This window comes from Oenanthe melanoleuca, chromosome 22 (genome assembly GCF_029582105.1).
Source record: "Oenanthe melanoleuca isolate GR-GAL-2019-014 chromosome 22, OMel1.0, whole genome shotgun sequence".
NCBI classification, from domain to species: Eukaryota; Metazoa; Chordata; class Aves; order Passeriformes; family Muscicapidae; genus Oenanthe; species Oenanthe melanoleuca.
In genome coordinates this window covers 1,057,210-1,085,169 of record NC_079355.1, presented here as the reverse complement: position 1 = coordinate 1,085,169, position 27,960 = coordinate 1,057,210, and the positions used below count along the sequence as shown (strand labels likewise).

At 52.7% G+C, this 27,960-nt stretch overlaps 1 protein-coding gene across 1 annotated transcript in view; it reads left to right on the top strand.

The window, feature by feature from the left end:
• The first annotated feature begins 612 nt into the window (after nt 1–612).
• SLC4A5 (solute carrier family 4 member 5) overlaps nt 613–27,960 on the top strand; it is a 32,377-nt gene continuing 5,029 nt past the window's right edge. The window contains exons 1-18 of the mRNA XM_056508583.1: nt 613–689; nt 5,716–5,845; nt 8,901–9,061; nt 10,094–10,249; nt 14,930–15,025; nt 15,667–15,722; nt 17,687–17,844; nt 17,927–18,014; nt 18,157–18,311; nt 19,208–19,351; nt 19,809–19,983; nt 20,340–20,473; nt 20,580–20,851; nt 23,449–23,510; nt 24,163–24,363; nt 25,104–25,217; nt 26,949–27,110; nt 27,559–27,737. Coding sequence (XP_056364558.1) covers nt 689; nt 5,716–5,845; nt 8,901–9,061; nt 10,094–10,249; nt 14,930–15,025; nt 15,667–15,722; nt 17,687–17,844; nt 17,927–18,014; nt 18,157–18,311; nt 19,208–19,351; nt 19,809–19,983; nt 20,340–20,473; nt 20,580–20,851; nt 23,449–23,510; nt 24,163–24,363; nt 25,104–25,217; nt 26,949–27,110; nt 27,559–27,737 — 2,444 coding nt within the window. The 5' untranslated portion in view covers nt 613–688. The remainder of the gene's footprint in view (nt 690–5,715; nt 5,846–8,900; nt 9,062–10,093; nt 10,250–14,929; nt 15,026–15,666; nt 15,723–17,686; nt 17,845–17,926; nt 18,015–18,156; nt 18,312–19,207; nt 19,352–19,808; nt 19,984–20,339; nt 20,474–20,579; nt 20,852–23,448; nt 23,511–24,162; nt 24,364–25,103; nt 25,218–26,948; nt 27,111–27,558; nt 27,738–27,960) is intronic.

Here is a 27,960-nt window from a genome sequence, read left to right as displayed (position 1 = left end):
TCTCCCAGGAAAATGAATTTTTTTTCCAACTGTCGCTCCATCCACACCATTTTCACCAGGAATTTTTCTCCCAGGAAAGTGAATTATTTATTCCAATTGTCGCTCCATCCACATATTTTTCACCAGGATTTTTTCTCCCAGAAAAATGAATTTTTTTCCCCAACTCTCGCTCCATCCACACCATTTTCACCAGGAATTTTTCTCCCAGGAAAGTGAATTATTTATCCCAATTTTCGCTCCATCCACACCATTTTCACCAGGAATTTTTCTCCCAGGAAAGTGAATTATTTATCCCAATTTTCTCTCCATCCACATATTTTTCACCAGGACTTTTTCTCCCAGAAAAATGAATTTTTTTCCCCAACTCTCGCTCCATCCACACCATTTTCACCAGAAATCTTCCCCCTAGAAAAACAAATTTTTCCCTGCAAATCCTCACCCCTCCCACCGCATCTTCTCCCCGAAAAGCGGATTTTTTTTCCCCCCCTGCCCAGATTACCACTCCATCTACATCGGGGTGCCGGTGCCGCGCGGGTTCCGCCGCAAGCGGCGCCGCCGGAGGTCGCCGGGCTCCAGCCGCGACCGCGCCAGCGAGAGCGAGCGGCACTTCGGCCACCGCGAGCCCTCGGACACCGACGACGGCGGCCAGGGCTGGCCCGAGAGCGCCAACGACAACGCCAGCAGGACCAGTGAGTGCCCAAAAAAAAAAAAAAACCGGGAAAAGGCTTTGGGAGCATCCCGGGATGCGCCCTTGATGGCGGGGTTGAACCGACGCCGTTCGTCTCCCGCCTGGTCCCGCCTTTGTTTTTCCATTTAAATGGGATTTAATTCCTGGAATTTGGGATCCAGACAATTTTTGGGAATCACGTCTTGTTCCCTATGTTTTTTTTTTCCCCGTTTAAATGGGATTTCGAGGTTTTTCCAGCTGGGATTGCGGTTCCAGACAGTTTTCGGGAGCCACACCTTGTTCCTGATGTTTTTCTCCCATTGGAATGAGTTTGGAGGGATTTTCCTGGCTGGAATTCGGGTCCCAGAAAACTTCTAGGCATCACACCTTGTTCCCAATGGATTTTTCTCATTTAAATGGGATTGGAGGGGTTTTCCTCCTGGAATTGTGGTTCCAGAAAATTTTCGGGAATCACACCTTGTTCCCCATGGGTTTCTCCCATTGAAATGAATTTGGAGGGATTTTCCTGGCTGGAATTTGGGTCTGGGAAAAATTCTGGGTGTCACACCTTGTTCCCGATGGGTTTTTCTCATTTAAATGGGATTGGAGGGGTTTTCCTCCTGGAATTGCGGTTCCAGACAATTTTCGGGATTCACACCCTGTTCCAAATGAGTTTTTACCATTTAAATGGGACTTGGGCGGGGTTTTCCAGCCAGGATTGGTGATCCAGCCAAGATCTGGGAATCACACTGTGTTCGTAATGAGCTTTTCCAGTTGAAATGGGATTAGGGTGGAATTGGAGGAGTTTTCCTGCTGGAATCGGGGTTCCATACAACTTTCAGGAATTACACCTTGTGTTCCCCATGGGTTTTTTCCCATTTAAATGGGATTTGGAGGGGTTTTCCCAGCAGGATTTGGGTTCTAGACAAGCTCTGGCATCACAGCACATTTCTGATGGGTTTCTCCCATTTAAATGGGATTGGAGGTGTTTTCCTCCTGGAATTGTGGTTCCAGACAATTTTCGGGAATCACACCTTGTTCCCCATGGGTTTCTCCCGTTGAAATGAATTTGGAGGGTTTTTCTGACTGGAATTGGGGTCCCAGAAAACTTCCAGGCATCACACCTTGTTCCCGATGGATTTTTCTCATTTAAATGGGATTGGAGACGTTTTCCTGGCTGGAATTTGGGATCCACACAACCATTGGGCGTCACACCTTGTTCCCGATGGGTTTTTCTTATTTAAACGGGATTTGGGCGGGGTTTTCCTGCCGGGATTGAGGTTCCAGACAACTCTGGGGAATCACACCGTGTTCCCGACGGGTTTTGCTGCTCCAGGGAAATCTCCTTAGGGAAGATTAACATTTCGCAGGGGAACGCGGCTGCCGAGCCCTTCCATAGGCTGGGATTTTTCCAAACCCCTCGCTGGAAATTTGCATTCGGGTTCAGGCCCAGGGGGGCGGCACCTCTTTTCCCTTCGGGAGCCGAGGTTTTCCAGGTTTTTTTTGCACAGGAAGAGGTTTTTTATTCGCTGGCCGCTCCTTCGTGCCCTCGGCGGAGGCGGGAGCAGGAGCACGTCCCCTCCTCTTCCCTCTTTTCCTTCCTTTCCCCTCTTCCCCCTCCTTTTCCCCTCTTTCCCCCCTCTTTTTCCTTTTTTTCTTTCCTTTTCCCTCCTTTCACTCCTTTTCCCTCTTTCCCCTCTTCCCCCCTCTTTTCCCCTTTTTCCCCTCTTTTGCCCTATTTCCCCCTCTTTCCCTCTCTTTTCTCCACTTTTCCCTCTTTTTCCCTCCTTCCCACAGGCACCAAATGCCTATCAGGGATAACTCCAGGCTGCTCTGTGGGTTTGGACAGCAAAATTCATTTTATGGAGCAAAAAACCCACCCCGAAAAAAAACCCCTCAGCCCCATAAAATCGCAAGAAATCTCCCTCATCCCTGTACTTTTTTGGGGGGAGTTTGTTTGGTTTTTTTTTTTTTTTTTTTTTTTTTTTTTTTTTTTTGATTTGGTTGGTTTTGGTTTTGGTTTTTTGCTTTTTTCCCCACCCTTAAAAATAAAACCTTGATTTTGGAGGGGCTTGGACTGAAAATCCCTCAGAGAACGACCCCAAATCTTGGATTTTTGCTCTTCTCTGGCGCTTCCCGCTGCTTTTCCAAGTGCATCCCGGCGGTTTGGTAACTTCCCGTCATGGGAGCCAAAGGAGAGGGAAGGTTTTTATTCCCGGTAATCTGCTCCCTAAGCCGCGGGAGTTTAGCGAGCCGCAGTGCATAAAGGATAAAGGAACTCCGCGGCTTTGGAGTTTTTTGGGACCACGCAGCGAAGGTTTGGGGTTAAACCGGGGAAGAAATGGGGGAAGAAATGGAAACAACTCCAGGTAGGGTTTGGTTTGTTCGGTTTTATTCCCAGCGCTCCGTGGCGGCCGCGGTGGGAGGGGGAAAAAGCTCCTTGGGGTTTTTTCCCCCTTTTTTTTTTTTTTTTTTTTTGTTGGAAAAGCAACCTGGGGGCTTCCAGATGAACTCCTGGTGCGGAGACCCAAAGCTCATCCCAAAAATAAACAAGGAAAATCCCGGCTCCCGGTGCTCTGGGGCTGAAAAGTCAATTTGGAAAGGGTCAGAAATACCCCAAACCTGGGAGTTTCTTGAGCGGGGAAGGAGCGTTGAATCCCATGGGATGTGCATCCCGGTCTCCTGGTTTTTGGGGAGGTGGGGACTCATCTGAGGCAGGGAAACCCAGGGAAAAGCTGTGGAGAGTCCACGGCAGCCCCTGGATAATGCTGGACATTAAACCAGGCTGAGTTCCGGCCGCGCTGCCTTCCCTCATTCCCTGATTTTATCCCGGTTTTTCCTCGCTCTGCCCAAAGCCAGAGCGGGAATTTCGGTTTGGAAAAGGATCCCTGGGCGAGGTTTTGTTGCTGGGCTGGGTCTGGGATGTGTCAGACAAAGGAGATTTCAATCATTCCTGTCCTGTTTCCCGTGGAAACGATCCTAAACATTTCCTGGGAAGCTGGGCTGAAATCCCAGAGTTTTCCCATCCTAAAATCTGGTTCAGGGAGATCTGGATGCCCCTCAAGGAGCAGGGGTTGATTTTGGGGTGTTTTGTGGATGTTTGGCCTCTTCCCCGTTGCTTTCCCCCTCTCCAACAAGCACCTGCTGCTTCCCGGGATTTTCTGTGCTGGGCGGAATTCCCGGGAATAAAAAATCCCCAGAGCAGGGAGAGCTCCCGGCCGTGAAAGGGTTCTCCAGGTGAACAAATCCCAGGAATTTTGGCAGCCTGGCCGGGTCAGGGTTGGTTGAACACCTCGGGGAGGGAGGGGAAGTCGGGAGCTGGAAGCTGGATTGATTCCCTAAAATCTGGGAGGATAAGGAAAAGAAGCTAAAAAAAGCTCTTTCTGTACAAGGTTTCCTTCGGGTTTTGGGGTTTCAGGGGTGACGCCGCCTCGAGACCCCAAAATGAGGCAGAGGGTGAGGAAGGAAGGATCCATTTTTAAACCCCCAAAAAGGGAATTTGGCCAGAGCCAGGAGCAGCAACCCCAAAATCCAGGGCAAGAATTCCAAATCCCCTTTTTTCCACCTGAGATGTCATCCAGGACAGGGATTTCCAGCAAAATCCTTTTTTTTTTTTTGTGTGTGTGTGGTTTTACTCATCAAATTTGGGATTTTTTGGGAGTTTCAGGTTTGGCAGGAGGAGGTTGACCAGAATTTCACCCCATTTCATCCCTTTTCCGAGAACAACCGCCAGGCTTAGGGAGCCTGAAACCCTCCAGGCACCGAGCCCAGCTCCAAAATTCCCGGGAATATTAATTAATAATCATAATAACAGATTTATGGGAATGGCAGCAGGGCTGGACTGCGGGGCTTTGGGCTCGGCTTAGAGGGGCTTAATTTGTTTAAGCAGGCTCAGCCTAAAGGGACATCCTCTTCTTTTGGGGCCTGGGCTCATCTGCTTTGTGCAGGAAAATTCCCATTTTCCCTTTTTATTCACGGCTATTTAATTCCCTGATTTTTTTAAGTGCTGCATTACCCAACTTTGTTATTTTCAGCTTGGAGAAAAGGAGGATTTTGTCCCAAAATTCAGATTTTACCAGCCTGGATCATTCCTGCTGTGTTGGGAGATGTAGAATTGTATTCCAAATACACCATTGCCGTGGAAAAGGACAATATTCCCGTTTTTTCCTCCATTTATCCAAGGCAATTTAATTCCCTGATTTTTTTAAATTCTGTATTACCCAACTTCGTTATTCCCAGCTTGGAGAAAAGGAAGATTTTCTCAAAAAATTCCCATTTTCCAAGCATGGATCATTTCTGCTGAATTAGGAAATGCAGGATTCAATTCCAAACACCCCATTTTCATGGATTTTAGGTGGATTTTCACCTCTTCCTTGGAGCATCCGGGGCTCATCCCCATCCCTGCCACATCCCAAGGATTCTTTTTTCCTCCCTGGGAGTTCGTCACCCTCCCGTGGGCACTGGGAATGTGCTGGGATGGAAAAGACTTTTCCCACCTGGAGGGTTCCGTGATCCAAATCCCATTCCCAGATTGCTCCACAGGGAGCAGGAGGCCATAAATGCCCCATCCCAGTTTTTGGCAGGGGAAAAAGAAAAAAAAATTATTTTCCCTGCAGGAATGGTGGATTTGTGTCCTTCCTCAGATTCCCCTCGGGAATGCAGCTGGAAAAGTGGGAAATCCCGACGTGCTGTGCTGGAGGGGTTGGGCTGTGATGGAGCCTGGGAAAATGGGAATCTTGGGAAGGAAAAACGTGGGGAAAATGTGCAGGAAACTCCTGGAAAGGGGAATTTGTTGGGAATTAGTTGCTGAACCTTTACCCACTCCTCCTTCCCCTGCCATCCCACATCCCTTCCCACAGGGAATTCGGGATGGGATCATTTTGCGTTCCCATTCCTCCCCTTCAACATTTCCCTCTATTTTTATCCCGTTTTTTTTTTGTTTTTTTTTTTTTTGGTGATCCCGAACCACCCCCGGGGGCCTTTCCCGGTGGGAACGGAGCGGGATCATCGTGTTCTCCATGGAATTCCGGCCCTGCTTTCCCCGGCAGTGTCCCCGGCGGCCGAGCGGCTCCGGTACATCCTGGGGGAGGAGGACGAGCCCCCCAACCCCACGCTCTTCACCGAGATGGACACGCTGCAGCACGACGGCGACGAGATGGAGTGGAAGGAATCCGCCAGGTGAGCCGGGATCCGGGAAAAAATCCCGTCCCAAAATATCCCCGCGTGGAAGCGGGATCGGGGAATGAGCGCCGGGTTCGGCGGTGTTAAAAAAAAAAATCAGGAATTTAGGGTTTTAGGAGGGTTCGGGAATGGAATATTATTAAGGTGTTAAAAAAGGGATGTTCCCGAATCAGGGAAATGCAGGAAAAACGGGATTTTGAAAGGGTGTGGAAATGGAATATCAGGGAATGAATGCCAGGAAAAAAGGACATTCCTGAATCAAGAGAATGTTGGGAAAATGGGATTTTAGGAGGGTGGGGAAATGGAATATCAGGGAATGAGCGTTGAGAAAAAAGGAATTCCCGAATCAGGGAAATGGAGGAAAAATGGGACTTTAGGAGGGTTTGGAAATGGAATATCAGAGAATCAGCATTGTTTATTAAGGTGTTAAAAAAGGGATGTTCCCGAATCAGGGAAATGCAGGAAAAACGGGATTTTGGGGGGGTTTGGAAATGGAATGTTAGGGAAATGAGCGTTGAGAAAAAAGGAATTCCCGAATCAGGGAAATGCAGGGAAAATGAGATTTTGAAAGCCTGTGGAAATGGAATATCACAGGACGAGTGCCAGGAAAAATCAGGAGAATGCTGGGAAAATGGGATTTTAGGAGGGTGGGGAAATGGAATATCAGGGAATGAGCGTTGAGAAAAAAGGACATTCCCAAATCAGGAAAATGCAGGAAAAATGGGATTTTAGGAGGGTTTGGAAATGGAATATCAGAGAATGAGTGTCAGGAAAAAAAAGGCATTCTTGAATCAGGGGAATGCATGAAAAATGGGATTTTAGGGGAATGTGCACCTCAGCTGCATCCTGAGGATGAGCCAGAGGATTTCCCATCTTACCCTGAATTTCCTCAAATTGGATCAAACCCAGAGCTGGAGCTTTTCCTCCTGGAGTCACCAGAGCTCTGCAGGAAGGGCTGGAAGGGTGAAAAAATGGGATAAGGTGCTGATAAACCAGAGAATTCCAGGTGGGAAATGGGAATAAAGGACATTTTCCCAGATTTTTTTCCCCCTCCACACTTTTTCCAGCCAGGCCAAGAGTGAAACATTTCCCACTCCTGATCCATTAAAAAAAAAAAAAAAAAAAAAAGTCCTATGGATGCCCATCCCAAATTTTGGGCTGTTTTTTTTGCACCAGCTGAAATTTGGGAAGCTGCTCAGGATCCCCTTGGTTCCAATCCCAGCTCCAATTCCGCAGTGTCTGGATTCTGTTGGCAAAATCTTTGATTTTCCATAAGTCCGTGTTTATTTCTGCCTTCCCACTCCTTGGAAAGCTTGGAATGAAAAAATCCATCGGGATTTTTATCAGAGAGGGCTGGAGGTGGAGATTTCCAAATTTCTCCTGATTTTCCAAGTCCCAATTCCTGCTCTCCAGCCAGGTTGGGACCCTTTATCCTCAGGGGAGCAGCTCCATGGTGAGAACACCTAAATCCACAATAAATGGGGAAATAATGGAAATTTTTCTGGGATCATGGAGGTTTTCCAAATCCCAGTTCCCACCCTCCAGCTGAATTGGGACTCTTTATCCTCAGGGGAGCAGCTCTGTGGTGCGAGCACCTAAATCCACAATAAATGGGGGAAAACCGGAAATATTTCCAGGATCATGGAGGTTTTCCAAATCCCAGTTCCCACCCTCTGGCTGAATTGGGACCCTTTATGCTCAGGGGAGCAACTTTGTAGTGCGAGCACTTAAATCCACAATAAATGGGGGGGAAAAAAGTGGGAATTTGGGATGCTGGGAGCAGCAGGGAGGTGGGAATTCGCCGTAACCTCGGCGAAAGAATCCTGGGATGCCAACACTGCGGCAAAGGCGCCGCTGGAATTGTGCCCTGAATCCCACACTCCGACCCGAGCTCCCTAATAACCCAAATTCCTGGGGAAAAGGGGGCAGAAAGGAGAGGGAAAGCGGCGTAATCGGCTTTGGGAGAGCGGCGCCGGCGCTTGGCGGGAGCAGCCGCGGGAAGCTTGAATCCCATCCCCGGGAAACAGAAGGGCTGGAGCGAGGGATTCTCCAGAGGAACCCGGGCAGGGAACTGAGGGATGGGTTTTGGGGGTGTTGAGGTTCTGCCAGAGCGTTCCTGGCGCTCCCAGATAATATTTAGGGAGTTTTTCAGTGGGGACAGCCGAGGTTTTCTCCTTGCAGCAGCTGATCCCATCCTGGCCTTTCCCCATCCTTCCCCCTCGGCATTCCAGGGCCAGCAGCTGCTCCCAAAATCCCTTCTCCTCCTCTGTCCTTCCCACCTGAGCCCAGATCCTGCTCAGACATGTCAGGTCAAACTCCAGGAAGGAAAACCCACGGAAGAAAAGCAGCTTTTTTCCCAAAAACCAAGAGCTGCTCTTCCAGGAGTCTGAGCCCTGTTCTCAGGAATTGGGGAGGAATCATCCAGCCCAGTCTGGAAGTTTCTCTGGAGTCTTCATTGTAAAATCAAGGAAGGGAAGGGCTGAATTCCAAGGGTTTGCAAATCCTCCCATCCATTATGGTGGGGATGGAGAGCCTGGGGTGGGAGCTGAGCATTCCTAAGGAATTGGGACTTCGGGAACGCTCTGGGATCTGCTCTCCCACAGGAGCAGATCCAGGCTCAGGCCAGGTCACCTCCATGGGAAAGGCTCCCTGGAGAGATTTGGAGAGGGAGAAATCAGTGGATTTGGGTTTCCTGGTGGGACTGGGAGCTTTTCCTTCAATCCACAGTTCCCAAACCTCTCAGAAGGGATTTGAAAAGAGTCTGTGTGTTTGGGTTTCCTGGTGGCACTGGGAGTTTTTCCTCCCTTTCACAATTCCCAAATACCACATGAGGATGGGGAACTCCATGGATTGAGTTTCCTGGTGTGATTGGGATTCCCTCCCCTCCACAACCCTGCAAGCAGCACTTTTGGGAATGACTCCGACAGATTCTCCCAGATAACGAGCGAGAACTTTGTGAGATTAATTAATCCAGGTTTTCCAAGCGGGGAAACCCCTCAGGAAAAGCCATTCCCATATCCCCACACCCACCCTGCTCCCGCTCTCGTTCCAGGTGGATCAAGTTCGAGGAGAAGGTGGAGGAAGGCGGCGAGAGGTGGAGCAAACCCCACGTGTCCACGCTGTCCCTGCACAGCCTCTTTGAGCTGCGGACGTGTCTCCAGACAGGAACGGTGCTGCTGGACCTCGATGGATACTCCTTGCCCCAAATTATAGGTAGGAACCCCCAGAGGTTTTTCCCCGTGTCCTAAAATGCTGGGAATGGATTTAAACTCATTTATTTGCTCCATACAGGGAATGAGCAAAGGGAGGAGTTGGGAGCCATCAGCTGCTTCCAGAAATTGTTGTGTTGAGGTTTTGGGGGGGATCTGGGGGTCACTGCTGAAGCAGCAGATTTTGGGGGTTCTGAGGTTCTCCCCTAGGTAACTATGGGCAGGGGTTGCAGACAATATCAATGAGGAACAGATCGAGGAGATTTTGGTTTTGGGGGTCACTGCTCAAGGAGCAGATTTTAAGGAGTTCTGGGGATCACTGCTCAAGGAGCAGATTTTGGTGTTCTGAGGGTCACTCCTGGGTCACCACGGCTGCATGTTGCAGACAATGTCAATGAGGAGCAGATTGAGTACAGTAGATTTTGGGGTTTTGGGGGTCATTTCAATGAGAAGCAGATCGAGGATGGGAGATTTTGGGGGTTTTGGGGGTCACTGGTCAAGGAGCAGATTTTGGGGGGCTCTGGGGGTCACCCCTGGGTCACCATGGCCTCATGTTGCAGACGATGTCATCAAGAAGCAGATCAAGGATGGAAGATTTGGGGATTTTGGGAGTCACTGCTCAAAGAGCAGATTTTGGGGTTTTGAGGGTCACTGCTCAAGGAGCAGATTTTGGGGGGCTCTGGAGGTCACTGCTCCAGGAGCAGGTTTTGGGGTGTTCTGGGGGTCACTGCTCAAGGAGCAGGTTTTGGAGATTTGGGGGTCACTGCTCAAAGAGCAGGTTTTGGGGTTTTGAGGGTCATTGCTCAATGAGAGATTTTGGGGTTTTGGGGGTCACTGCTCAAGGAGCAGGTTTTGGGGTTTTGGGGGTCACTGCTCAAGGAGCAGATTTTGGGGTGTTCTGGGGGTCACTGCTCAAGGAGCAGGTTTTGGGGTGTTCTGGGGGTCACTGCTCCAGGAGCAGGTTTTGGGGTTTTGGGGGTCACTGCTCAAGGAGCAGGTTTTGGGGTTTTGGGGGTCACCTCTCCGGGCGTTGCAGACGATGTCATCGAGAAGCAGATCGAGGACGGGCTGCTGAAGCCGGAGCTGCGGGAGAAGCTCAGCTACGTGCTCCTGCGCAAGCACCGCCACCAGACCAAGAAGCCGATCCACCGCTCCCTGGCCGACATCGGCAAATCCGTGTCCTCCAACACCGGTGAGTGCCTCGGGCCCGCCCGGTGGCACCCGGGGGAGGCACATCCCGGGAGAAGGGAAGGAGGAACCCAAGGGTTTGGGACACCCACGTGTCACTCTGGATGGGAGGAAGCCCAAAATTCTGCCCTGGTGGGTTTAGGGGTCACCGGGCGCTGGGAGCCAAGGAGGTGTTTGGGACAGAGCTGGGGACAGGGACAGAGCTGGGGACAGGGACAGAGCTGTGGGACAGGGACAGAGCTGGGGACAGGGACAGTGCTGGGGACAGGGACAGAGCTGGGGACAGGGACAGTGCTGGGGACAGGGACAGAGCTGTGGGACAGGGACAGTGCTGGGGACAGGGACAGTGCTGGGGGACAGGGACAGAGCTGGGGACAGGGACAGAGCTGTGGGTGAGGGACAGAGCTGTGGGACAGGGACAGAGCTTGGGACAGGGACAGTGCTGTGGGACAGGGACAGAGCTGTGAGGGACAGAGTTGGGGACAGGGACAGTGCTGGGGACAGGGACAGAGCTGGGGACAGGGACAGAGCTGGGGACAGGGACAGAGCTGTGGGTGAGGGACAGTGCTGGGGACAGGGACAGAGCTGGGGACAGGGACAGAGCTGTGGGTGAGGGACAGAGCTGGGGACAGGGACAGTGCTGTGGGACAGGGACAGAGCTGTGGGTGAGGGACAGTGCTGGGGACAGGGACAGAGCTGGGGACAGGGACAGAGCTGTGGGACAGGGACAGAGCTGTGGGTGAGGGACAGAGCTGGGGACAGGGACAGAGCTGTGGGACAGGGACAGAGCTGGGGACAGGGACAGAGCTGTGGGTGAGGGACAGAGCTGGGGACAGGGACAGTGCTGGGGACAGGGACAGTGCTGTGGGACAGGGACAGTGCTGGGGACAGGGACAGAGCTGGGGACAGGGACAGAGCTGTGGGACAGGGACAGAGCTGTGGGACAGGGACAGTTCTGGGGACAGGGACAGTGCTGGGGACAGGGACAGAGCTGTGGGTGAGGGACAGTGCTGGGGACAGGGACAGTGCTGGGGACAGGGACAGTGCTGGGGACAGGGACAGAGCTGTGGGACAGGGACAGAGCTGGGGACAGGGACAGTGCTGGGGACAGGGACAGAGCTGTGGGACAGGGACAGAGCTGGGGACAGGGACAGGGACAGTGCTGGGGACAGGGACAGAGCTGGGGACAGGGACAGAGCTGGGGACAGGGACAGGGACAGTGCTGGGGACAGGGACAGTGCTGGGGACAGGGACAGAGCTGGGGACAGGGACAGGGACAGTGCTGGGGACAGGGACAGAGCTGTGGGACAGGGACAGAGCTGGGGACAGGGACAGAGCTGTGGGACAGGGACAGAGCTGGGGACAGGGACAGTGCTGTGGGTGAGGGACAGTGCTGGGGACAGGGACAGAGCTGGAGACAGGGACAGTGCTGGGGACAGGGACAGTGCTGGGGACAGGGACAGTGCTGGGGACAGGGACAGAGCTGTGGGTGAGGGACAGAGCTGGGGACAGGGACAGAGCTGTGGGAGAGGGACAGTGCTGGGGACAGGGACAGAGCTGTGGGTGAGGGACAGAGCTTTGGGACAGGGACAGAGCTGGGGACAGGGACAGTGCTGGGGACAGGGACAGAGCTGGGGACAGGGACAGTGCTGGGGACAGGGACAGTGCTGGGGACAGGGACAGAGCTGGGGGTGAGGGACAGAGCTGTGGGACAGGGACAGAGCTGTGGGACAGGGACAGAGCTGGGGGTGAGGGACAGTGCTGGGGACAGGGACAGTGCTGGGGACAGGGACAGAGCTGTGGGTGAGGGACAGAGCTGGGGACAGGGACAGTGCTGGGGACAGGGACAGAGCTGTGGGACAGGGACAGAGCTGTGGGACAGGGACAGTGCTTTGGGACAGGGACAGAGCTGGGGACAGGGACAGAGCTGGGGACAGGGACAGTGCTGGGGACAGGGGATGTGGCTACGGAGGGATGGAGTGACAGTTTGGAGGCATCACCCTGTGATGATGATGTTGTGTGAGGGACAAGATCACAGTGTGATGACAATGTCAGTGTGTGGTGACATCATTGTGTGAGGGAGAATGCCATTGTGTGATGACATCATCGTGCGATGACATCGCCATGTGATGCCAACAACATTGTGTGCTGACAATGTCATGTTATGACATCACCATGTGAGGGCAATGCCACTGTACGATGACATCACAGTGGGGACAATGGCACAGTGTGATGACATCATTGTGTGATGACAACAGCACTGAGTGATGATGTCACAGTGGGGACAATGGCGCTCTGTGATGACAGCACCCCTGCGTGATGACATCGCCATGGGGACAATGTCACTGTGCAGTGCCATCACCATGGGTCAATGGCACTATGTGATGACAGCATCACTGTGTTGTGATGTCACAGTGGGGACAATGACAGTGTGATGACATCACAGTGCAGACGATGACTCTGTAATGGCATCACTGTGTGATGACAAGGTCACTGAGTGATGACAATGTCACTGTGTGATGACATCACAGTTGGGACAATGACTCTGTGTGATGACATCATAGTGGGAACAATGTCACCGTGTGATGACGTCACATGAGGACAATGGTGCAGTAGGGTGTCAATGTCTCTATGTGATGATGTCACAGTGTGGACAATGACTCTGTGATGACATCACAGTGGGCACAATGGCATCATGTTATGTCATCATTGTCTTATGATGTCACAATGGGGGTCAATGACTGTGTGATGACATCACAGTGGGGACAATGACACTGTGTGATGACATCACAATGGGGACAGTTACTGTGATGACATCACAATGGGGACAAGTACTGTGATGACATCACAGTGGGACAATGTCACTGTGTGATGGCATCACAGTGGGGACAATGACTCTCTGATGACATCACAGTGGAGACAATGTCCCTGTGTGATGACATCACAGTGGGGACAATGACACTGATGACATCACAGTGGGGACAATGTCACTGTGTGATGACATCACAATGGGGACAATTACTGTGATGACATCACAGTGGGGGACAATGACTCTCTGATGACATCACTGTGGGGACAATGTCACTGTGTGATGACATCACAATGGGGACAATTACTGTGATGACATCAGAGTGGGGACAGTGGTGCAGTCTGATGATAACATCACCATGTGATGATGTCACCATGGTCACTGACACCATGGGGTCAATGACTCTGCGTGTCACGACATCGCGGTGGGGACAACGTCACCGTGTGGTGACATCATCAGCGTGTGGTGACATCATCACCGTGTGGTGACATCATCACCGTGTGGTGACATCATCGCCGGGTGGTGACATCATCGCCGTGGATGACGCCGCGCGAGGACAATGGCGCAGTGTGGCACCGTGGCTCGGCGCCGGGGTTTCCTGGCGCGGCCGCCACAGACAAATCCGGTCTGCTCCCGGCTGATCCCGCCTTTTCCCTGCCCTTACAAAAGGGGATTTGGTTCTTGTCCCGATTATTCGCTCGGGTTTAGCGGGAGGTCACTCGGTGGAGCCCGGGATTTGCCGGGAGCAGCAGCTCCTGGGAGTGACCACCAGTGACCAGCATTCCCACTCCCTGTCCAGCCCTGGAGATCTGAGCCAGGATTTGCCCGGGATCTCCTGTGCTGGGCAGATGAATCTTCTTGCCTGCCCTCGATGTTTCCCACAGGATCCTGCCCCGACATTCCCAATGGGATCCTGTCCTGATATTCCCAATGGGATCCTGCCCTGACATTCCCAATGGGATCCTGCCCCGACATTCCCAATGGGATCCTTCCCTGACATTCCCAATGGGATCTTTCTCTGACATTCCCAATGGGATCCTTCCCTGACATTCCCAATGGGATCCTGCCCCGACATTCCCAATGGGATCCTTCCCTGACATTCCCAATGGGATCTTTCTCTGACATTCCCAATGGGATCCTGCCCCGACATTCCCAATGGGATCCTGTCCTGATATTCCCAATGGGATCCTGCCCCCAACACTCCCAATGGGATCCTGCCCCGACATTCCCAATGGGATCCTTCCCTGACATTCCCAATGGGATCCTGCCCCCAACACTCACAATGGGATCCTGTCCTGACATTCCCAGTGGGATCCTGCCCCCAACAGTCCCAATGGGATCCTTCTCCCAATGTTCCCCACGGGATCCCACCCTGACACTCCCAACAAGATCCTGCCCCAAACATTCCCAATGGGATCCTGCCCTGACATTCCCCATAGGATCCCACCCCACATTCCCAACAGGATCCCGCCCTGACACTCCAAATGAGATCCCACCCCACATTCCCAACGGGATCCCACCCCACATTCCCAACGGGATCCTGCCCTGACATTCCCCATAGGATCCCACCCCACATTGCCAACAGGATCCCTACCTGACACTCCAAACGAGATCCCCGTCCACATTCCCAACGGGATCCCACCCCACATTCCCAACGGGATCCCGCTCTGACATTCCAAACGAGATCCCACCCCACATTCCCAACGGGATCCCACCCCACATTCCCAACGGGATCCCGCTCTGACATTCCAAACGAGATCCCACCCCACATTCCAAACGAGATCCCACCCCACATTCCCAATGGGATCCCACCCCACATTCCCCACGGGATCCCGCTCCCGTCTCACGGCCCCGCTCTCCTCTCTCCTGCCCCAGCCCGCAGCCCCGTGCGGGGCCCGGCCGCCGGCGCCGCCTTCCACCGCTCCACCGAGGACCTGCGGATGCGGCAGAGCGCCAGCTACGGCCGCCTGCGTGAGTGGGGGCACAGCCCCGGCAGAACAAACCCCATGGAAAAACAAATTCCCAGCCGCAGGGGCGGGGCGGGAGGTTGAAATGAGGTCCCAGCATGGTCACGGTCCCAGAAGTGCAGCACAGGGCTCGGGGTGTAGCTCAAAATCTTTAGGGTGGAGGAAAATATTCCTTGAAATCTTTAGGGAGGGAAGGAATGGAGCTTGGAAGAGGACGGGAATCCTAAAAGATTGCTTGGCTGGTAGAGGGGAGGTGGGAAATCCCATCCGAACCTGGGAGCTGGGTTTGTGCAGCTGAGACTCCCATTTCTGGAGTTTTGGGAGCATTAGGGATGGAAAAGAACACAGGGAAAAGATCATGGAACACCAGCACTGCCAGATGCCCCCAAAATGTCCCAAAATGCCACATCCAGAGTTTCTGGAACCTTCCAGGTATGAGGACTCCATCACTGCCCCGTGCCAGCCTTTCCACCCTTTCAGAGCAGGAATTTTCCCTAATTCCCAGGGTTTCCCAGCACTGCTGCTGCTTTGCAAGCCCGAATACCATCGACAATATTTTATTTCTTTGCACAAATTCTCCCCACCGCATTTTCTCCTGGCGCCAGGGGTGGCTTTTGCTCACATTCCCTCCCTTCCCTGCCCCAGGTCACGCCCAGAGCCGGAGCATGAACGACATCTCGGACACGCCGAGCACTGACCAGGTACCCATCCCAAAATCCTGCTGGCAGGAGAATCCCAAAGCGATCCCTGCTGGCTCTGGGGGTGTTCGGGTCCCTGTGAGCCTTGGCTGGGTCGATATCCACACAAATTCCTGATTAGGGGAGATAGAGGCTGTGGATCCCTGGGGATCCATGGGGAAGCTGCTCCAGATCTCAGCACGGAATTAGGGATGAGCCAGGAGGCTGGGGCAGCTCAAATCCATCAGGGTGGGGCAAAAATTCCTTTCAGATCTTCGGGGAGGACAGGAAAGGTGCTCGGAAGTGCAGGAATCCCAAAGGATTGGCTGGGAGAGGGTGGTGAATCCCGACTGAGATTTTGGGGTCACGCACAGGGATCCAACTCCGGAGATGAGGGGCTGGAATTTGGGGTGGGATCTGCTTTTCCCAGGGGTCTCTCAAGGCAAAGCTCAGCTGAGAGGCCATGGGGGGCTTTTCCTTCTGGGATGGCTTTTAGGGGAACAGCTCCAGCTCCAGCAGGTCCTGGCTTGGGGATGGGATGGATCAGTGGGATTTTGTTCCATTCCCATACCAGATTTTTTCCGGAATGGTTGGTTCATTTGTATGAGCTTTGCTTTGTTTCTGTTTGTGATTTCACCTTAAACTGAAGGCAGAATCACTGACCTCGTCGGATTTTAGGGAACAGGATGGGATAACAATTTGTTTTGAGTTTTTAGGGAATGGGATAACAACTTGTTTTGGGTTTTTAGGGGATGGAATGGGATAACAATTTGTTTTAGGCTTTTAGGGAATGGGATGGGATATCAGTTTGTTTTGAATTTTTAGGGAATACGATAGCAACATGTTTTGGGTTTTTAGGGAATGGAATGAGATAACAACTTGGTTTGGGTTTTTAGGGAATGGGATGGGATAACAATTTTCTTTTCCCCCAGGATGTCCTCACTGGGCTTACCTGGGGTGATGCACTTTAGGGCAAGTCCAAATAAAATAAATAATGTTTTATTTCCTCGGATTTCATGGACGGAAATCCACGTACTGCTGGGAGCCACAGGACAGAGACACCACGAAGGTTTCCAGGCCACCTCCCAAAATGAATCCACCCCAGTGCCCACTCAGGAACCCCAAATATCCCCTCCAGCAATGGGGTTCGGAGGGTTAATCCCAAAATATGCAAAGCATTTAGGTTTAATCGCCCTATTAGACCCACTACAAAGGGACTTTTTAAGTGTTACATGAAGCTTAGTGGCCACTGGTAACTCCTTCTCTTATTCCAGAGCTGCTGGAGGAGTTGCTTTATTATTATGATTTTTTTTTTTTCCATTTGGATTTAAAAGATTAGGACGGGGCGAGGCGGCTGCCCGGCTCACATGCCTCCCCTCATGCTGCCATATAGATTATCATAACTCCCTGCCTGGCTTGGTATTGAACCCTTTTAGGCTCGCAATGAACAGAGCTGCAGGGGAGAAGAGACCTGGGGAATAAATCCATGGATGAGGTTTTCCTACTCCCATTATTTGTTCCAGCTCCCGGAACGGGGCTGGGGAGGAACGAGGCGTGAAAATCTCCCCCTGTGCCAGGTTTGAGGGGGGTTCTGCCCATGCAGGGGCTGCAAATAAACTCCAAAAATGCTCCTGGCTCACTCCAGCATCTCTGGGGTTTGGCTCGGGTTTTCTCAGGGGGAATTTCAGGGAATTTTCCCTGTGGAGAACCCAGGGGAGCAAAACCAAACGTTGCTGGATGGGTTGCAGAGCCCTGGGGGTGAAGTTTAGAGTCAGTCTCAGTTTTAGCCACGTTTCTGAAGAAATTCAGCTTTTTGAATTTTTCCTGCCTGGCTCCCGGGTCTGGCTCCTCAGTCCCCACCTCTGTGAGTCCCAGGACAACCAGAGGTGAAATCTTGGAACCTGAGGCTTCAACTTTGGTGGGAAATAAGGGCATAAAAGCCAAATTTTGGCAACCGCTCCCTTCCTCAATCTCGTTGTTCGCACCAGCTGAAGAACAAGTTCATCAAGAAGATCCCCAAGGACGCTGAGGCCTCCAACGTGCTGGTGGGGGAGGTGGAGTTCCTGGAGAAGCCCTTTGTGGCCTTTGTGCGGCTGCTGCAGGCCACGATGCTGGGCGGGGTGACGGAGGTGCCCGTCCCCACCAGGTGAGCGCCGTCCCCTGGGGGCTGGGCGGTCTGGTGGCACCACGGCGCCGAGGTCACCAATGTGGAGCCTTTTCCTCCCCAGATTCCTCTTCATTCTCCTGGGTCCGGCGGGAAAGGCCAGGTCCTACAACGAGATCGGCAGGGCCATCGCCACTCTGATGGTGGATGATGTGAGTAGAGGCCACCCCCGGCCCTCGCTGGGCTCACAACCAAGCAAAAAATAGCAACTTCCACCCAAAACTTGAGATTTAAACCCCCAGGAGGATGTGGGACTGGAGGCCATGGCCGGGCTGACCCCTGTCCCACCCCCAGCTCTTCAGCGACGTTGCCTACAAAGCCCGGGACAGGGAGGACCTGATCGCCGGCATCGACGAGTTCCTGGACGAGGTCATCGTCCTCCCGCCCGGCGAGTGGGACCCCAACATCCGCATTGAGCCTCCCAAAAAAGTGCCCTCAGCTGAGAAGAGGTGGGTGGGGCCCATGGGGCTGGACCCAGGCCTGTGGCCGCTCCTGTGTGTCCAGTTCAGGGGGGCAAGAACCTTGCTTGGCTTCACCCCTGGGAATAACTCCTGAAAACATTCCGGAAATGCTGGATTTGCAGCAGGTTTTGTTCCAGGTCAGCTTGGAGCCGTTTCCACTCTCCTGGAACAACTTTTAGTGGGAGGTGACCCTGCCTGGGGCAGGAGTTGACCTGAATGATCCTTGAGGTCCAACCCAACCCAACCTATCCCACAACTCCACAAACTGAGCAAACCCATCTTTGGATCCATCCAAATTCACCCAAAACTTGGATCTGTCCAAATTTGCCTCAAAACCCAGCTCTGGATCTGTCCAAATTCACCCCAAAACCCAGCACTGGATCTGTCCAAATTCACCCCAAAACCCACGCTCAGTGCAGGCTCAGAGCTGCACCACGGCCTTGGCCATGGTTCTCACACTGAGGCTCGGCGCTGCTGATCTGGTGATGCCAATCCAGCAGTGCCGATCTTGTCAATCCAGCTGGTGCTGATCCAGTGGTGCTGATTGGGTGGTGTCAATCTGGCAATGCCAATCCGGCAATGCTGATCTGCCAGTGCCACTATGGCAATGCTGACCTGTCGGTGCCAATCCGGCAATGCTGATCTGCCAGTGCCACTATGGCAATGCTGATCTGGCAATGCCGATCTGTCGGTGCCAATCCGGTGGTGCTGATTCGGTGGTGTCGATCTGGCAGTGCCACTCTGGCAATGCTGATCTGGCAGTGCCACTCTGGCAATGCCGATCTGTCGGTGCCAATCTGGCAATGCCGATCTGGTGGTGCCGATCTGCCAACACCGATCCGGTGGTGCCGGGGCGGATCCGAGGCGGTGCCGGTGTCCCGCAGGAAGTCGGTGTTCTCGCTGAACGAGGTGGGGCAGATGAACGGCGCGGCCGGCGGGGCGGGCGCCGGGGGCGGCGGCGGCGGCAGCGACGATGGGGAGATGCCCGAAGTCCATGAGATTGGGGAGGAGCTGGCCTGGACTGGCAGGTGAGCCCCCAAAAACCTCCAGAGTGCCGGGATCCGTCAGCCTCTCCTGCGGGCTGGGGTGTCCTGGGGCATGGAGGGGGGAAATCCTGGTGGGAACAGGTTTTTGTCTGAACCAGGACTATTTCTGTGTATTATATATTATTGTATCAATAATTATAAATCTCCCAACTGGCCAGAGGAGCTGTGGCTGCCCCTGGATCCACGGAAGTGTCCAAGGCCAGGCTGGAGCAGCCTGGGACAGTGGGAGGTGTCCCTGCCCATGGCAGGGATGGGATGGGATGGGATGGGATGGGATGGGATGGGATGGGATGGGATGGGATGGGATGGGATGGGATGGGATGGGATGGGATGGGATGGGATGGGATGGGATTTAAGGTCCCTCCCAACCCAAACCACTACAGGATTCCATGATTCTGTTGTGGTGGAAGTCACCATGTCCTTGGTGGTGTCTCTGCAGGTTTTGTGGCGGCCTCTACCTGGATATCAAGAGGAAGCTGCCCTGGTTCCCGAGTGACTTCTACGAGGGTTTCCATATCCAGTCCATCTCTGCCATCCTCTTCATCTACCTGGGCTGCATCACCAACGCCATCACCTTCGGGGGGCTGCTGGGGGACGCCACAGACAACTACCAGGTGTGGCCTGGGGTGTCACCAGCTTGGGGACAGGCAGGGATGGGATGGAACGGGATTGGATGGGATGGGATGGGATGGGATGGGATGGGATGGGATGGGATGGGATGGGATGGGATGGGATGGGTTTTAACCTACTTGTGCCATGTCAAGCTTCTGGGGTTGGACATTCACTGCCAAGTGGGACTGGCAGCCCTGGGACAATGGTATCCCCTCCATGGCAATGCCAGCAGCAGTGCTGGTCCCAACCATCCCCAGTGGGCCCAAGCCGAGGTCCCTCAGCCCCATCTCCATCAGGGGATCCGTGGGGCCGTGACGTGGCCTGGCACCCCATAACACTGCCTCTGCTCCGTCCCCAGGGGGTCATGGAGAGCTTCCTGGGCACGGCCATGGCCGGCTCCATGTTCTGCCTCTTCGCCGGGCAGCCCCTCATCATCCTCAGCAGCACCGGCCCCATCCTCATCTTCGAGAAGCTGCTCTTCGACTTCAGCAAGTGAGTGCTGGGCCACCCCAGGGGACACCAGGCCTGTCCCCGCGGGGGTGGGACGTGTCCCCCAGCCCCTGGCCGCCCTCACAGGGCCGTGTGTCCCCTCTCCCAGAGGCAACGGGATCGACTACATGGAATTCCGCCTGTGGATCGGGCTGCACTCGGCCCTGCAGTGCCTTATCCTGGTGGCGACCGACGCCAGCTTCATTATAAAGTACATCACGCGCTTCACCGAGGAGGGCTTCTCCACCCTCATCAGCTTCATCTTCATCTACGATGCCATCAAGAAGATGATCGGGGCCTTCAAGTACTACCCCATCAACTCCGACTTCAAGCCCGACTACGTGACCATGTACAAGTGCGAGTGCGTCGCCCCCGACCCAGGTGAGTTCATCCCGGGGCCGCCCGGGCAGGAGCCGGGGGTGGGAGGGAGGGTCCTGGCGTGGATGAATCCCACGGGATCGCTGGCCCAGGATGTGCCAGGAGGCAGCTGCCTGGGGTGGAGAGACCTCGTCCTCATCATCCTCCTCTGAGGGGGTTTGGAAGATGGAGGAAGAGCCTTGTCCCTCTTGGATGAAGGACTCGGTGCTTCCTGGGACACAGTGGACAGGGAGTTGGGATTTCAGCCTGGAGCGGCCAGACCCAGATGGATAAAAGGAAATACGGGAATAAAGGACATTTCAGGTCATTCCAGCCTGCTGCTGATGGAAACTGAATCTCCAGGAAACACCTGGAGTGGTTCTGTGCTCTCCGGTGGATGGGATGACCCAGCTGAATGTGGAAACCTCCATGGACTGTTTTTCCTCCTCTTTTTCCACTCCTTTTCCAAAAGGAGAGGCCATCAGGCTCTGAGCAGATGGTCCTTCCATGGATTTGCTCTTGGGTAGATGTCCTGGACGATCCCAGATCCAAGTTGTGGAGCCCAGACACTCCTGGAAGGGAGCAGAGACGGCTTTGGGCTCATTGCAGCAACTGCCTGCTCTCCCAGGAGCTGAATTTATGTCAAAAATCTAAATTTTGGGGAGCAGCAGCAGCAGACTGACAGTGGATGGAGGTGAAGGCGGATGAGAATGATGGTGGATGAAGATGATGACGAATGAAGGTCACAGCGGGTGAAGATGATGATGGATGAAGGTCGCGGTGGATGAAGATGATGATGGATAAAGACAATGATGGATGGAGGTCATGATGGATGGAAACGATGATGGATGAAGATGATGATGGATGAAGACATTGATGGATGAAGATGATGATGGATGAAGGTCATGGCGGATGAAGATGGATGAAGGTCACAGTGGACGAAGATGATGATGGATGCAGATCACGATGGTTGAAGGCCACAGTGGATGAAGGTCATGGTGAAGTTCTGCCCATCTCCTTCCTTCAAGAAAAGCATCTCCAACCCCACCCAACGCCTTCCCAGTGCCTCTGCCCTGCAAGGAGAGCTCTGACCCGATGGGAACCGCAGCGATCAGGTTGAATTCGGCATTTCCCCTCAACTCCTGCTCACCCACCCCTCCGTGAGCACCACGATCCTGCCGGGACCCCAGAGCCCAGAGCAGCACCCGGAACCAGCCCAGCTCTTCCCAAGCTGAGGCCCGCAAACGGAACCTGCAGGACCCCCAGAGCTGGAATTCCCGAACGGAACCGTGAGCACCCCTGGGATCCGCCCGGCGGCTCCCACAGGAGGAGCCTTCAGCCTCCAGGGAGGTCTCCCCCTTCTCCAAGCCCCCATCCCGAGCAAACCCTGAGCAGCCGTGAGGCACCCACACCCCAATTCCCGATCCCCCTCCTCGCCCTGGCTGCCCAAGGCAGCCGTGTCCACACCGGATATAAAATTCCTCTAGAAATTATGTTTATTTCCCCCCTCCATCCTTAATTTTTTTTTTAATTCCCTTTTTTTAATCCATGCTGATTTTTGATTATTTTAACTGATTTGTCCCATATTTGTCTCTGCTGCACACATCAATTGGGGCTGATTTCAATCTCAAGTGAGTATCGCCTTCTAAATATTAAAACTATTTTAATATTTGATACTCTCCCCCCACGGGGGGGTTCCCTTGTTATTTTTTTTTCCCATGTATTTGACTTTTCTCTCTCTCTAAAAAGGTTTGTGTAGAGCCCTTAGGGCTCCTCTCTTTAATCCCACCGGTGCTGTGCCGCCCTTTAAAGGCGTAGAAATCCCAAAACAGGGTTCACAGAGAAAGAAAAGGTTGTGGAGGAGAGAAATGAGAACAAAGCTGACGTTTTTAGGGCTGGCTTTGTTCCCCAGAGCTTGATCCCGGCAGTTTTGGGGTCTCTGTCCTAACCCAGCTTCTCCTTCATTAATCCCCGGCGCCGGGGATGGAGGCGGCGGCCGAAATTCCCGCTTGGCGAAGAGGATGGAAGAGGGGCGCGGCAAAGCGGTGCCGGAATTCCCGAATTCCTGAATTCCCTCTTTTAGGGGCACCCCGAGAGAACCCGGGGGTGCTCCCGGAGCTGAGGAGCTGCGTCGCCTGAAGAGCCGAGGAGGAGAAGGTGCCGGGGGCTCGAAAAGACGGAATTTTGCACCGATGACACCAAAACACCCCAAACAATTTTTTAAAAATTAATAATAATTTTTAAAAAGGCATATTTGGCATTATTTGGGTGCCGCCTCTCCAAAAAAACCAAAAAACCCAGGCTTTCCCAGCCTTCCCCCCCGTGGTTTTAAGTCCACCCCACTCCTGGCAGCTTCCTTGGGAAGCTGCTGGAAATTTTAGGAACTGGGAAGCTCCTGAAAAATTCCCTCTGGCCCCGGCCACCGCGGGAGCCGCCGCGTCCTCCCCGGCGCGTGGGATTAATCAGGGAGAAGTCGCTGCGGGGATAGAAAAGGGGGATTTCCCCCCAAAATCCCGGGATGCCGATCCCTGCCGGGCTCAGCAGGTGAAGCCCAGCTGGTGTGAACGCCCAAAAGTTCGGTTTCAGCCCCAAAACCTCAATAACCGACTCCTTTCCCGCAGCCAACGCGACCTTGTTCGATGCTTCAGCTCCAGTGGCACCGAACACCACTAATGTTTCTCTGGTAAGAAATGGGATCTGCTCGGGAAATTTGGGATTGGGGAGGGAGGATCCGAGGGATTTCAGCACCCAGGGAGCAGGATGGGCCAGCTCAGAGTGATGGAAGCTCAAATTTGGGCTGGGCTGGGCTCCCAGCAGCACCAAATCCACACTTTCCTCCCCAAATTTACACCAGCTCTGCGATTTTCGTGTGGTTTTGGGTGGCAGCAGCTCTGGAAATTCACCTTTCCTTGTGAGCTGAAATGGCTCAAACTGCTCTTCTTTGGGATTTGACCAGGAAATTTCCTTTTTGTGCAAGCTGCAGTTGCTAAAAATGCGGATTTTTGCTCAATCCAGTTGTGAAATTTCCCTTTTCTTGCACAATGTAATCCTTAAAGTACAAATTTGGGGGTTTGGACAGGAAAATTCCCTCTTCTTGCACAATGTAATCCTTAAAGTACAAATTTGGGGGTTTGGACAGGAAATTTCTCTTTTCTTGCACAATACAATCTGTAAAGTACAAATTTAGGGGTTTGGACAGGAAATTTCCCTCTCTTTCCATTCTGCACCTTAAAAATGCCAATTTTGTTCGATTTTAGCTGGAATTCCCCCTTTCCCTGCACACTGCAATAATTTCAAATTTTGCTAATTTTGCTTTTTTGGGGGTCTCTTGCCAGTCCAATGCTATCAACCTCACAGCTCTGGACTGGACCCAGCTGAGTAAGAAGGAATGTCTCAAATACGGCGGCAGCTTGGTGGGAAAATCCTGCAAGTTCGTGCCCGACCTGGCCCTCATGTCCTTCATCCTCTTCTTTGGCACCTACTCCATGACCCTGACCCTGAAAAAATTCAAATTCAGCCGCTATTTCCCCACCAAGGTAAGGAAAGAACCAGATTCTGCCAACCCCTTTCCCAAAAATGAGGGAAAACGGGAGCTGAGTTTTTGGTGGAGGCAAAGAACTCCAGGAAAATAAACTGCTGTTTTCAGGGGGTTTTGGCCACAATTGGGATCCTCCCCAAGGTTCCTGATTTTTGGAATTCCGTGAGGCTGTTGATGACATCCTCCTGTCCTCTTCCCACCCCATTAATCCTCTTCCCACCCCATTAATCCTCTTCCCACCCCGTTAATTCCCTTTCCCACCCCATTAATCCTCTTCCCACCCCATTAATTCCCTTCCCACCCCGTTAATTTCTTTCCCATTAATTCCCCTTCCCACCTCACTGATTTCCTTCCCAACCCCATTAATGCCCTTAAAATTAATTAAATTAATTAATTCCCTTCCCACCCTGTTAATTCCCTTCCAATCCCGACAATGCCCTTTCCCACCTCATTCATTCCCCTTTCCACCCCGTTAATTCCTCTCCCCACCCTGTTTATTCCCTTCCCACCCCATTAATCCTCTTCCCACCCTGTTAATTCCCTTTCCAACCCCGTTAATTTCCTTCCCACCCCATTAATTCCCTTCCCACCCCGTTAATTCCCTTTCCTACCCCGTTAATTCCCTTCCCACCCCACTAATCCTCTTCCCACCCCATTGATTCCCTTTCCCACCCCATTGATTCCCTTTCCCACCCCGTTAATTCCCATTCCAACCCCATTTCCCTGTCTTGCCTCCAGGTCAGGGCTTTCATTGCTGATTTTTCCAATGTCTTCTCCATCCTGATCTTCTGTGGAGTGGACGCCTGTTTCGGACTGGACACCCCCAAACTCCACATCCCCAGTATCATCAAGGTTCGGCCTCCTGCCCTCTCCTCTCCCCTCCCACGCTCTTTTTCCAGCTCCTCTCCAGGATTTTTTGGGAACATCACAGCTCCAGGCTCCTTATGAAAAGCTACTTTGTCTTTTCTAACAATATTCTAATTTTCTGACTTTCTTTCATCTCTCTTTTTGTTGCTTTCCCTCCTTTTTTCTTGTTTTTTTTCCTCCCTTTTTGGTTGGTATTCCTCCCCCTATTTATTTTCCTCCTTTATTTGTTGTTTTTACTCCATTTTTCCCGCCTCATCATTTTTTTTTTTCTTTTTCCTCCTCTCTTTCTTTCCCTCATTTTTCTGTTTTCCTTCTTTTATTTTTTTTTTTAATTTTCATCCCTTTTTATTGCTTCCTTTCCCTTTTCTTGTTTTCCCTCCCCTTTTTGTTAATTTCCCTCCTTATTTATCATTTTTTCCTCTTTTTTCCTCCTTTGTTGTTTTTCCTTTTCTTGTTGTTTTTTCCCTCTGTTTTACCTTTTTTGCTGTTTTTCCTCCTTTTTTAATTTGTTTTCCTCCTTTATTCACTATTTTCCCTCCTTTTTCCCTATTTTTTGCTGTTTTTCCTCCTTTTTTTTGTTTTCCCTCCTTTTTTGTTGTTTGCCCTCCCTTTTGTTGTTTTCCTTCCCTTTTTTTTTCTTGTTCTTCCTCCCCTTTTTGCTAATTCCCCCCCTTTTTTATTGTTTTTTTCTCCTTTACGTATTTTCTCCTTTTTCCCTTTCTTTTTTGTTGTTTTTCCTTCTTTCCTTGTTTCCTTTTCTTGTTTTTCCTCTACTTTTTTTCTCCTTTTTGTTGTTTTTCCTCCTTTTTATTGTTTTTCCTTTTTTGTTTGGTTTCCCCTCCTTTTTTTATCATTTTTCTTCCTTTTTGCCGTTTTTCCTCCCGTTTTTCTCTCTCCCCCTCTCGCCGGCAGCTCCGTAAGCTCATTAGCGATTTCTCAATCTTTATGTCCATTCTAATGTTTGTGGGGCTGGATGTGCTTTTCGGACTCAACACCCCAAAGCTCCAAGTGCCCACCGATTTTAAGGTAAAAACCCCCAAAATCCATAAAACCCCATTCCAGAATGATTTCTCCTCCCCCATCCAGGGGATCCCAGTGGGGATTCCAATGGGGATCCCAATGAGGATCTCAGTGAGGATCCCAATGGTGATCCCAGTGTCGATCCCAATGAGGATTCCAATGAGGATCCCAATGGTGATCCCAATGAGAATCCCAATGGTGATCCCAATGGGAATTCCAATGAGAATCCCAATGGTGATCCCAATGGGAATTCCAATGAGGATCCCAATGGAGACCCCAATGAGAATCCCAATGGGAATTCCAATGGTGATCCCAATGAGGATCCCAATGGGAATTCCAATGAGGATCCCAATGAGGATCCCAATGAGGATCTCCTTGAGGATCCCAATGAGGATCCCAATGGAGATCCCAATGAGAATCCCAATGGTGATCCCAATGGGAATTCCAATGAGGATCCCAATGAGGATCCCAATGGAGATCCCAATGAGGATCTCCTCGAGGATCCCAATGGTGATCCCAATGAGGATTCCAGTGGTGACCCCAGTGAGGGTCCCAACAAGGATTTGGGGGCGATTTGGGGTGTGGGATTTGGGATGGATCTGGGATTGGGAGACAGAGTCATCCCCAAACTCCATCCCTTGGGTTTTCCCAACCCGTGTCGCGTTCCTGAGGTCCTGACCCCGCTGTCCTCCCCAGCCCACCCGCGTGGACCGGGGCTGGTTCGTGTTCCCCTTTGGGAAGAACCCGTGGTGGGTGTACCTGGCCAGCGCCCTGCCCGCCCTGCTCGTCACCATCCTCATCTTCATGGACCAGCAGATCACGGCTGTCATCGTCAACAGGAAGGAGCACAAGCTAAGGGTGAGAGCCCTGGGGGATCCCCCACTGCACCCCACAAATCCCCCACAGCATCCAGGGCACCCCAGGATCCCCCACAGCATCCAAGGAACCCCTGGATCCCCCACAGCATCCAAGGAACCCCCGGATCCCCCACAGGTTGCCCCGTGTCCATGTGGGATACATCAGGGTGACACAGGGTGCTTTGGGGTGACACACGGTGCCCAATTTTTGTGTAGGGTTCATCAGGGTGACAACAGGTGCTTTGGGGTGACACCCCATCAGTGTGAGGTATATCAGGGTGACACCAGCTGCCCCATGTCCATGTGGGGTGCTTTGGGGTGACACCTCATGCCCCAAGGCCATTCGGGGCACACGGAGGACCTGCTGGAGGCCTCAGGGGGAGCCTGGGGGGCACCCCATGGTGCTGGTCAGGGGGTGACCCCACAGTGCCCCCCGTGCTGTGTTGCAGAAGGCAGCCGGGTACCACCTGGACCTGTTCTGGGTGGGCATCCTGATGGCCGTGTGCTCCTTCATGGGGCTGCCCTGGTACGTGGCCGCCACCGTCATCTCCATCGCCCACATCGACAGCCTCAAGATGGAAACTGAGACCAGCGCCCCGGGGGAGCAGCCCCAGTTCCTGGGGGTCAGGTGAGTCCTGGGGGGCCACGGAGGGTCTGAGCAGTGTCCTGGAGCTGGGGGACATCCCCGTGCTAGGGACAGCAGGGACAGGGAGGGATTGTCCTGCTCTGCTCTGCTCTGGGCTGGGGTGGCCTCAGAAAACGCAAAACTCACCCAGTTTTGGGTGATGCAATGTAAAAAAGAAAATAAATTATTAGAAAGTGTCCAGAGGAGGGACACAAGGATGGGGAAG